This window comes from Rhea pennata, chromosome 10 (assembly GCF_028389875.1).
Source record: "Rhea pennata isolate bPtePen1 chromosome 10, bPtePen1.pri, whole genome shotgun sequence".
Lineage (NCBI taxonomy): Eukaryota > Metazoa > Chordata > Aves > Rheiformes > Rheidae > Rhea > Rhea pennata.
This window is the reverse complement of record NC_084672.1, coordinates 15,634,226-15,646,490: the sequence shown is the minus strand read 5'-3', so window position 1 is coordinate 15,646,490 and position 12,265 is coordinate 15,634,226. Positions and strand designations below refer to the sequence as shown.

The window sequence follows — 12,265 nt, the reverse complement described above, 5'->3', positions numbered from 1 at the left end:
TTAGGAGCTGCAGCATGTTTGGTGCACTTCTGCATCAGAACTTCAGTTTTCTTTAAAAACAAGTTTGCATATACTAGAGCTGTTCTCTAAGCCCAACCAGTAGGTGGTAAGTGGGAATGGTCAAGGAGTTTACCTCAAAACCACACTACTGTTTCAAACCAAAATGTTAATGTAAATGCAGCCATAATATGGATTTTCTTACTGGAAATACTTTTCCACAGAGTGAATGTGGGTATGCACATACTGCACAACTACTGTGTAAGCAAGTGTAAAATTATCGTTTGTTTATACATCTATTCCTGAAGCTATATGATTTTTTTCTTGCTATATGTTTTTTTCAGATTCTTTCAACTTTTGTTGAATTTTCAGTTCCCTTACACTGTTAACAGTATTGTTTACATACAATGTTAAAGTAGAAAGAGTAGTTTCATTCCTAATACTGTATAGAAGGCTTTTTCAGCTACTGCCTTACAAACGCAATGATTTCTTGAAATCCTGTATGACTTTCAGGAGACTTGATGTGTCCCTGTTGCTGTGTTTTGCTTTTTCATCTGCTGTTCTCAGCAGAGGTAAAATGTTTTGCTGGATAACTGTTGTATCTGAATTAACTGTTTTCAGTGATCTTTCAGATCACTGTTCTCTGTGGATAACTGTTCTTGTAATGGTGATTGTTTTGCAAAAAGTTATTTGTTTTTATGTTAAACTCCCTTATTGCTATAAATGACTGGTGGGAAGGTGCTAGTATGCTGATAAGAGGCAGCTTTTTTTCTGCATCAGAAAGGAATCTTTTTATAGATGATTCTCCCATCCCTACTCACTACCCTCCTGGCCAGGTGCATCACCAAAAGTGAGTTTGAATGAGCCTGGGTTTTGACAAAGCTGGGATTTTGACGACTAGAAAGTACGGGAGATTGTGATGGATTTCCTCTACATATTCAAGGCAGATTTCTCTTTTGATGAGTTTCTAGTTGTGGATTGTGTGTGTGTGTGTGTGTGTGTGTGTGTGTGTGCATATACATAAAAAAAAACTGGGGGGGAATTTCCAGCATGCAAAACTTATCTAGTGTGTACTAATGAAGCACTAACAATCTCTTTATTTAAACCCATTTTTCACATACCTGTGTTCAAAATTGTTTGCCCACTTTGCAACTGTATCTTACCCTCATGCATGCAGCTTGTAGTAGCTAAAGCACATGTATGTATACTCTTTCATAAAGACTTGACTGTTTTTTATGTGAAAACAATTCTGAATATTTACTAGAATTTATAAGACTCTGTATAACCTAAGTCTGATTACATGGAGTACAGCTTTTCTTAATGCTTCTCTGTAAGAGGCAAAGTAATTGGGAATAGTTATGGCATGGCCAATTGCGTGAACCACAGCTGGCAGGTGGTTCTGAGTGTTGGCAGCTTTTGTACTGGAATTTAGTCTTGGCTAGTCCATCAGATGTTGCCTTTTTCCTTCTTTTCTAGGAGTTTTGAGAGGGAGGAGAATAGTTTGGGTATAAAATTTGAGTTGGAGTATATTCTTTATTGGTTTTGATAACATAATAGGAAGTTCAAAAAAGCTTAATAAATGCAAAAACCCTTTCTGTCTGGCAATAGTAAAAAATACAGATTACAACTGGTAAGGAGGCTGAACTCTGAGTTAATTCATTATTATGAATCAAAGATTTTTATGATTACTTCAGTGACTGATAAAATTTCAGCTTTCAAGAATCTGTCATCTTTTCTTCCTGCTCAGAATATTCTTCTGTTTGAAAGTAGGGTATGGAACATTCCTGGATTAGCTTCTTTAAGTTGAAGTAAAACTTGAAAAAAGACTTCTGAGTGTTTGTAGAACGTAGCACCTGCACCAGAATTAACTGTAACCATTTTCTGTAGAGATCAACTATCACTTAGCATAGTGGATCATATTAATTGTTTTCATTTGCTGCATCAGTAAATTAACATTTAGACACTCAGCTTGAAAATGCATCATAAAAGCCTAATAGACCAACTCAGTTATTCTTCTGTTTTGGGATAACTGCAGTGCACTGAACTCTTACTTACCTAGACATTTGGTACTGCTCTGTTTGAAATCTTCCCTGAAGAGATTTGGAACTTGATTTAAAACTGCTTCAGACTAACTTAATATAAACCAGGCTTAGGCAACCCGTCCAAATAACGGCAACATCTTGTGCTTTAAGAGTTTTAGAACAGTCTGTTGCTTAGCCAGTATTAAAAATTATTTTAGTCAGAAGTGATTTCAAACCATTTTTAAAAGTGAAGAAATAAGCTAAAATGCTTTTTAAACAAATAAGATATTTGGTATTATTATTACCTCTCGCTTCTCTTAGCTGCAAGTCATTGAAAAGAGACTGTTTTCAGTTTTAAATCCCCAAAAAAGCAGACTTACTAGCTCCCAATTTTTATCTGAAAGTAGTTCTTCAGTCTTTTTGTTCTGAAAAACTTTCAGATTTAGAAATGATTTTAAGCTCTTTAGTAAATCAAAATCTTTAAAAAATCTGACAAAAATTGAGTTCTCTTATTGCAAGAATGGGGGAAGCTGCTGTTCCTATAACAAATGAGCAGAAATATTAGAAACTACTCTTTAGACTTTTTGACTCCTGGAATACAAAAATATCAGCAGATTGCGTGTAGTAATATGACTAGACTGTTTAAAGCAGTCTTAAAAAAAGTTTAAAGAGTAATTGTTTTGCATATAAAATTTGTATACTGTGTCTTAGGTTTTATTATATAGAAAAAATTTTAACTTGCGTAATTCAGTATTGTTCTAAGTTTCTTTTTTATCAGGATAAGCTTTTATTCTGAAAACATCTAACTTCACTTAAAGTGAATATAGATTTCTAGCTGCTAACTTCTTTCTCTGACTCCTGTTAACAGTGCAGAGACAAATCAACAGTATAAGTTTGTGAATTAGCTGCTTTTGTTTGTAGATCATCAGCAGAAGCTTCAAAATAGTTCTAGTTCATCAGCATCAAAGAGGCTGTGCAGATAGAGGTTACCACTCATGGCTGTATTTTGGAAAACCACGTGTCATACAAAGGGAACAATTTAAATTATTCATTTTTGGTGACAAAATGCAAGAATTAAAGAATACTAAGTGACTGTTAAATGTTTAATTTGTAACAGGCAAGAAAAATGTAAATTCAGCTTACCTTGCTATGAAAATTCATGAGAAATACTAGAAGAAGAAACTGCAGTACCACTTTTAAGTATCTCTTTGCAGAATATGACTTTATATTGGTTTTATTTTCCTGCTATAAAAATAACTTGTTTTGATATTTTCAGCAAACAAGAACATGACTCTTCAGAGGAAACAAAAGAACACAACAGAAATCAAACTAACCAAGTTGCATCGGTTGAAAAGAGTGAGAAAAGTTCATCAGCTACAGAAAATGTTCCCAGTTTGGAATTCGACAGCAATGACAACAGCTCTAAGAATGCCTTGAATGAAAAAGGAGCGTGTTGTGATTCAGATAATAACAAAAAATTAGTGGAAGAGAGACAAAAATGTATTCATGATGAAAACGAGTTGAAAACTTGCCAAAGTTCAGATGATTTTGTCTTGAATGACCAGACTAAAGTACATAGCTTGAATGCAACTGCATTGTCAGCATTGAAAGCAAGGGACTTAAAACTAACATTGGGTGAAGATGTTAGTTTTGAGCAGTTCTTGAGAAAAAGAGATGAACCTGAATCCATTAGCTCAGACATTAGCGAGCAAGGCAGTATTCATCTGGAGCCTTTGACTCCATCAGAGGTACTAGAGCATGAAGCTACCGAAATTCTACAAAAAGGTAAGGTTGCATCTTCATCGAAGAAAGCTGGACTACTCTCTGAACAAACAGATGAGACTTCTAAAGAAAGCAGTCCCAGCAGAATGGAAACATCTGTAAACAAGACAGATGAAAATGAAGCAAGCTGAAATTATGTTGATATTTTATTCAGTTCATTATAAGTAATGGTAAGAACACCGTGGACCATTCCTGATGAGTGTGCTTGTTGATGCTAATTATTAAAAGAAGACACACAAGGGAAATTCTGCGTATGAAGACAGCATGTACATGTACAACTAAATTTACAAGGCGTAACATGTTAAATTTATCTTTTAGTCTCTTGGATGTGGTGTATTTTACTAAAATACAAGTGTGGCACTTGAAAGGAGGAATAAATTATCGTTTTCATAGTTAATTAGCCTAGAATAAGGTGATTTGTTGGTCAAGAAAAGAATTTTTAAAAAACTTTCTCCAATATCATTAAACAAATTTAGTATGAATTTTGTTCTAATGCTGAAGTTGAGCACACTTGTCACAATGGTTTTTGGTCCACTGATAATTTGGATAAACATAAAACTACTTTGGGTTTGGTGTCACATTCCTGTCTGTAAAAGCATGTAAACAGAATTATATGAACCTATGCACCTCTGTACAGGTGTAATCCTGCCAGGCTGTAAGCTTAAATAAACTTTCAGTGAAAGTGGAATTATTACAATAAAAGTATATATTTGTGGGGTTTTCCGTGTGCAAGCTGTGCTGAAATACCAGACATAGTTGTATAAAATAGGATATACTGCTGAAAGTACTGTAGCTGTTAGACTTTTACTGTTGTTTTAATTATTCTTGGTGGTAGACCCATGAAAATGGTCTGTAAGTCAAACCAAAGTATGGCTTAATGTAAAAACTATTTTAAACAAAAAGGAAAAAGAAACCCCAAACTGGAAACACCAACTGGCATGCACTCTGCCATTTTGCAGCTGCTACTTGCAAACTGTTACAAAAATTGCATATAAAATAGAATTGTACAGTTGAATTTCAGGACTTTTTGTACTCTAAATTATGTACAGAAAGATGGCTACTGGATTTTTTTGGGTTTTTTTGCTTTATAGTTAGCAGCTAGATACGGGAATGCATATGATTAACAGTAGCTTACTCATGACTTTGCTGCTCCATTTGAAACATTCAGAATGTGCTTTTGACTTAGTTTTGTTTTTAAAGAATGTTAAATGTTTTGAACAGCTGTTAAAGCACTGCTGTAAACTATCACTTTTTGAGTAAATATTTGCAACAAATTTTTGTCTTTGTGAATAATTTTGTTGCTCAGCTTAACTTTGAGAATAGTCTTCCCATCTTTTTGAAAAGGCTCAATGGCACTTCCCACAAACTGTTTTATTTAAAAATTATGATTTTGAGACTTCTACTATTTTAGAATTAAATGAGAAAGTGCTTATGCATATGCATATTTTTGTAGCTGTATGTTGTGATAAAATGAGCTAACGTTTTTAGTTTATAAATATATTTTTCTGAGCCATCAGCAAGCAACTGAAGTCTGTTCTGTTCTCCTAGGTTAACTAGGTTCAGCTGCTAAGTGAGTCTAATCAAGAACAGTATTAGGAGGTTTAGAGACCATCCAGCTCACTCTCGGAGCCTCTAGGTGACCACATTAATCTGAACATCTCAAAAGTTGTGCTTCAGATTCTAGAGAATTGTATATGACTAAAAAATCAAAAGATTTGAAAGTAACAAATGTTAAGTTGTTTTTATGACTCTCTTTTTGAGCCTTTGAATTGCATCTTTATTTTCAGCCATGCAAGGTTATTAGAAGCCCGTTAATAAGGAAAGTTAAAATGTTTGTATAATCTTACCTCAAATTAATGCTTTCATTACAGTTTTTAAAGAACAAGATACACAAAAGGAAACTATACTTTATTGCTCTCAATTTTATTATTTGTTTTGTTATTTGAAGTTCTTAAAGTGACATTTTGGAGAGCTGTGATGAACACGTTGGTGTTCATGCGTGAATGTATAGATGATTATAGAATACAGCATCCCTCTAAGGGCAGCCCAGAGGACTTAATTAGCTATAGACTTGGTGTATTATGTTACTGAAGAAGTTCCTGAGTGAATTTGCAATATAAGAAATCTTGTGCATACATACACAGTACAGTCTCGTATTTTTAATAGGAATCATGATTTTCTATGCAGACAATATCTAAAATCAGACTATGATATGTGCTTTTTGGAAAAGATTAAGTTCAGCTGGAACTAGTTGTGGTAATATACTTGCTTGTAAATTCCTCATATTTGTCTTTATTACGTAGTTCCACTGCAAAATGATTTCAAAACATTTGTTATTTTAATAATATGATTTTTGATGGAAGCACCAAGTTTGAAGGCCACTTACTGTCAAGAAAAGTTGGAGAATAAAAATTGAACTGAAAAACCTCTGCATTTTGGGGAAAAATTTATATGTATTCTTAGGTATTTAATTTGTAAAACATTGCATATTTGGCTTATTGCAACCTGTGTAAAGAATCTTTATGGAAAAGGTAGTGCTAAGTATAAAAAGCTCAAATAGCTAACATCTGAAATAGCAGCCCTTTCAAAGGAAGTGAGCAAGAACTGGCGTTCAAGCAAGATTATCAGATTGCCTTAAATAGGCAAGTGAAATGTATCGTGAAAACACTGCCATGTTATTTTTGTGAAGGAGAAAAACTAAAATTCATTATTAGTATTTTCCCTATTTGAAATAATTCATTGACTGCCTAAAATTAAGGGACTAATTAAGAGGGTAATCTCTATAATGTATTCCAGAGGTTTCCAAAAGAGGAGTTAAATTGGCACCTTTGAGGGCACTGCAGAAGATCATGTTATGTTGAATGTAATTTGAAACCGCTCTCTGGGTGGAGGAGGTAATTCAGGTTTTTGTTCATCTGAGTCATGTAAATTTTTCCATCCAATCTTTAGTCGTTCTTATTCTGTGCTACCTCCCTTTTTGTACTTAGGAAAGCATTTTCCCTCAAGTTTTCATTGCTTTACCAAAAAGAGTAACTTAAAGTTAATTCTTGGTATCCGTATTGGAATCACGGTTTGTCTTTGTCTCAAAACTTTTGCCATATTTGCTTGAATAATGGCTTGGGTTGTTTTTATAACTTCTATTTTTAAAGAAATAGCACATGCCTAATGCTCTCTCCATTATTTGCGTTTGATGGAAAACTGTTGTAATGAATAGCTCGTGGCCAATCAGAATACTGCCACTTGGCCATTCCTCAAGTGCAGCAAAACTCTGTTTGCCTTGTGCAGTTTAGGAAAGAAACTTTTTGGAAAAGAAACTATTGAAGGTTCACGTTTTCCTTAGTGGAATGGATGAATAATCTGAGGGGAACAGATCAGATCGAATCATTGCAAATACCGAGTTCCAAATGTAGGGTGATATAAGGATTGCCCTTTTAACCAGAGCTGAGAGGAAGCAGGACAATAATAAAAACAATCGTGGTTTTGTGTTTTTTTGTTTTGTTTTTGTTTTGTGTGTTTTTTTTTTTTTTTTTTTTTTTTTTTTTTAACTGCCTTACTGGAAATGGAGAGAAAAGAGATCCCTAGGCAACAGATATTAAGTCATTTTCCTTCGTACTTCACTGGCAAAAGGCATCAGGCATTGAAACGGAAGGTCAGAGTTAGGAATCTGAATAACACTTACTGTTCTGCAAAATCTACAAATAAAAGCTCTCAAAGCTTTTTTTTGCGAGTGTCAGTATTGTTATTTATATGCTAGTATACAAAAAAGAAAACCCTTCTGTATGTATTTGAATTACCTGTATTTGCCATCTGAAGTGAAAATTGAATTTTGTGTTGCAGTTATTCAGGTCTTCAGCTGAATTAAGATGAGAAATCTGTCATGCTATTTAGTCTGCCTGGAAAAACGTTGCTTCCGTTTTGAGCTGACAAGTTAGTGGCATATAGAATAATTTTCCTGGGATGTTTACTGAAATGCAAAGGATGTGTTAAATACCGTTTAGATGACTACTACTTTCCTCCCTGTGACAATCCTTTATATCTTGGAATGTCTAGTTCTCTTGGCTGTTGGTATATTATCAACTTTTAAGTTGTTAGCTGGAGATGGAAAGCAAGAGACACTTTTACAAGGGAGAAATGAAGTTTCAGACTTTTGTGAATAGCAGTGTGCTATATGCACACTACCTGTTTTTTCTGATAAAACTTTTTAAAAATAAAAATTATTACTTAAGTTACAACTTGAGGGACCAGTGCAGTTGTGCAGATTCTGCCTATGCAATTTTAATGGAGCTGAAAATGGGCATAGAACTTTTTATGCATGTATCAGATCAGAATTTCCAAAAGGAACCTGAGGCAACATATTCATGCTGAGAAAACTTTTTTTCTGTTTATGTGACTCCACTCTTTCCTTTCCCAGGTAACGTAGACTTGAACACGCTCTTGAGACCATAGAAAGACCTGTTCTCCTATAGAGACAAACGTTCAAATGATCGTCTTTGGAACCAAAGAGAAGCTCTTAACGTGTGGCATGTATGCTGTTTTATATTAATAAAGATGAGACCTAGTTGAATAGTTACATTTTATTAATCTGTACTAAATAAGTAAGTTCTGTCAGTTTTTTCTGAAGAGTCTCCAAGATAAACATTATTTAAATTATACCTTGTAACTGTTCATTGATCTTCATTGTCTGAGATAGCAGGCTAATAGGTATCATAGCAGCAAAGTATCAAGCCAGGCTATGCTATCCTCTGTTTTAAGGCTGGTAGTCATTTATTTTTTCTTGAGGATCTTCAAAATCATTATACAAGAAACTTTAATACTCTAACATTTTTTACAGACATCCTTGGAACTTGATTTTGATTCAGTTTTGATTAGTAAGTCAAACTTCCTAAAGTGGAGCCTACTCTTATTTGGTATCATAAACCTTGCTTCTGTGCAGTAAAAGAAATCTATTCTCACCTGGGCTGCTCAATAGGCAATCTGGGTGCTTTTGCTGATGCATGTTTCTAATGAAACTCATTTTAAACTCAGTTTTAAGTTTGAGCTCTGACATGAAAGCTTATGTCACATCCTTGCTACAATGACATACACTTTGTGTGTTTAAATGCCCCTGTGAAAGGGCAAAACTACTGATGAGACTCTTCAAAGAATTTCATTATGCTACTACTTCGAGCTTAGTTTATCAATTTCTAAGTTCTCACTTTCCTCCCTTCACATTGAGTGCCAGAAATATGGTAAAAGGAGAAAATTCAAGCTAGGAAAGCATGTAGGCAGCTAGAGGTAAATCAGATAGGAATTTAAGTTCACACAAGTTTCCATCAGTGCATCATACAGGCTGTTACATATTTCTTAAAACAAAAAGACTGAATTTGCTCTCCTCCCTTTTTTAAAAATTATTCACACAAATTTTCTTTTTGATCTTGCACTGGACTAATGTGTGGATTTTCAAAGTTGGTCATCCCTCAGGAGAAAGAGCTTGAAGAAGGAACCATGTGTTTCTTTGATTTTGTCATATTAACTTCTGAATACCCACTGTGTATATATACCCAAGTCCTGTTGCAGTCGGGTTGATACTGTTTCTTTTAGTTAGAAAGCTAACTGCAAACATACCTCTAGCAAAACAATTCTTAACTGGCTGTTTATTTTCATCCTCTAATTTAAAGGCTGTTTTGCCTATATGCATGTGGCTTTTTTTGTGAGTGGTTACTCCTTTTTTGTTTCAGTTGTTCTGCTCTCAGCAAAGAACAGAATTGCCTTACTCTTATCTAAAATATTCCCTAACTCCAACTATTTCCATTACAACTCTAGGACTAGTAGACAGTGGCATGCCCGTTCTTCTCAAGTAAAGCTTTTTCGTTTTTAAAGGGGCTGTTAGCTATTCTGCATGTTAAAATAATGAATAGGCATTTTAACTTTGCATTCGTTGTTAATTGTTTTTCTGTAAAAGAGATACAGGGACAAGTGTGTACTTGTATATACAACTACATACAAGAACTGTGCTTGTGTGATTTTATGTAATGTGATCTGTTCATAACACTGAGCAAGTTGAATTCAAGACACTAAGAGATTATTGTTGACCATCAGGGATTACCAACATTTGCATATCTATAATGGTATCTCTTTTTTCTGCTCCACAGCTTCCTCTAGTGAATGGCTACCATTTGATAGGATCTCATATGGAATGTAGTTAGTGTGAAGAGTATGTTGGGCAATCTGTGATGAGCAGAAGGACAAATGAGGACTTCATTCCCTATGCTAACATTAACTAGGGAGGTAAGCATGAAATCCTTTCCTACATTTGCAATTACATCTCAGTTACTCTGTGTCGTTTTAAGTGGTATTGTCATTTTTTCTCTAGCATGGATAGTCTATGGGCCTGTACTTTGTTTCTTGAAGCAGAGGTATTCTTTAAACACCTGGAAAGTGCCATTAATTTAAGGAATAGAAAAAAGAATGTAGTTTAGCAGAGATTCTCTATTAGCCCCTAATAAAACTATTAGCACCAACACAGTAGATTATGAGGACCTGCAAGGCCTTTCTGTAAAATTGCAGCCCTCCTTGGAAAAATGCTTCAGTGAGATTACTTAAGAGCTTCTGTTTTAACAAACCTAGTGGTACTCAGACCAAAACCGGTGTTGAAAAAGGCCTTAATTTTTGTTTAACCAGTTACCTATAGAGTTGTTTGCTTCTGGTTGATTATGACTGAGGCAGTATTTCTAAAGACAGCTGCAAGTCTCATTGTTCAAAAGAAACCTGCCAGGAGTCCTGTGGGGAAAGCAGCTGAATGGTGGCATTGCATAGCCTCTGTTCACGTTGACCATACTTGATGATAAAACAGCCCCCCATGTATGTAGTAACCTGCATGCTTCTGAGGAGGTGAACAGGAAACATTGACAGCTTTTGGCTTTGGTATTTTTTTTCTTGCCATTTTAATGGTATTTTTATGTATCTATACATACATTATATATTAAAACATAAAATTTCAAGCTCTGTTTTGTGTTGGAATGATAAATCCTACTATACATACGATTCATTGTGCTTTAATTCCTTATATGCCATAAAATAGCTTGGAATCAGCACTAATACAATTCATACCAGGAACTTAAACAGACCAAAATCGCCTGGAGCCTAAACACAAGTAAGTTCAGTAAAAATTAAGAAAACAAGAGATTTACTTTTTTTTTTTTTTCCCCACCTTTTGCAGAGAGGCTCTTAAAAAAAATCTCAAGGCCACAGAGTAATTCTTCTGGTTTAAGGCTTTCTAGTAATTTGGCCCTATAATTATGGTTTATAACATTTTCTTCTGCCACCCTAAGAATGATGTGTTGGCTTCTCTTGTTTTATGAAGGGAAAATGTTATAATTGATAGAGCTCTAGAGGGTCAAGCTACAAGTACCTTCCGTCAGTAATGGACGACAGCAAGAATAGGGATGATCGCTACCCAGGAAAAGAAAAAAGTGTCAATCAAAGTGCCCTGCATAACTCTGCCCCTTTTTTCCTAGCCCTTTCCAGTCACCTGGGGAGTGACTGGATAATTTAAGCAAGGGAGTCAAGGACAACTGTTACTTCTATTACAGATGATAAGGATGGCTAGGAATGTGAAAGTGAATCTGTACAGATCCTATAAATGTAAATGACTTTTCAGAAATCCCTGTTTGTTTTTAGAAATTAGCAGAGAATAGGAATTGTTAATATCCATTTTTACAGTATGCATTTTGGTGTGACTTTTTAGCTTCTTACAGGAAGAATAAAAATGATCTTAGGAAATGCAGTATTTCTACTTTTCCAATATTTCTGTCTTTTTTGGAATCCAAGGGTGCTTCTGAGTAGACTCATAAGCTCTTTAAAGTCAGAAGAATTTATGCAGGAAGAGACTTGCAGAAGTCATCTAGTCCAACATCCTGTTCAGAGCACAGTTCACTTTAAAATTACATTAGGTTCCTTGCTGCCTTTTGCAGCTGAGTTTTTAGTATCTCCAGTGGTGCTGACTATAGTCTCTCTGTTCAACTCTGTTTTAGCGTTCTCATGGTGGATTTATTTTTTATATACTGAACTGTAATATTTCTTACTGCATCTTATGACCAATGCCCTCTTGTCCTTTTGCTGTGTGCTTCTGAGCTAGTTGCTTCATCATAAAAGACAGTAAGATTGCTTAGACAGCATTTGGCTGTAATAACTTGTATGCACGATGTTCCTAATCACCTTCTTGTCTTCCATGTGCTTTGAAATAGCTTCCATAAGGATGTGCTCCGTAATTTTACCAGGTTTTGGATGATACTGACTAGCCTGTATTTCTTTGTGTCCTCCTCCTTGCACTTTTGAAGATAGCATGACGTTTAAGCTACTTGCCTTGTCATTTTTGTGTTATATAAAATGTGATAAAGAACAAAATTAAGATTAATGATGCAGCTTCATTTAATTCAAGCTGAATTGCCTCTTACTCTGCAAGTATCCCTACTGAAATGAATAAA

The 12,265-nt window shown here is 34.8% G+C and overlaps 1 protein-coding gene across 7 annotated transcripts in view; it reads left to right on the top strand.

Annotated features, from left to right (window-relative positions):
- ZNF280D (zinc finger protein 280D) overlaps window positions 1–12,265 on the top strand; it is a 63,008-nt gene that overhangs the window by 43,799 nt on the left and 6,944 nt on the right. For 3 of the 7 annotated variants that reach the window (XM_062583452.1, XM_062583447.1, XM_062583451.1), the window contains one exon: window positions 3,295–5,074. In XM_062583452.1, the coding sequence (XP_062439436.1) occupies window positions 3,295–3,931 (637 nt within the window). In that variant the 3' untranslated portion in view covers window positions 3,932–5,074. Of the gene's footprint in view, window positions 1–3,294; window positions 5,075–8,211; window positions 8,325–9,931; window positions 10,068–10,860; window positions 10,894–12,265 lie in introns of those variants that run through there. The other 4 variants (XM_062583448.1, XM_062583450.1, XM_062583449.1 and 1 more) reach the window with 3 other exon arrangements.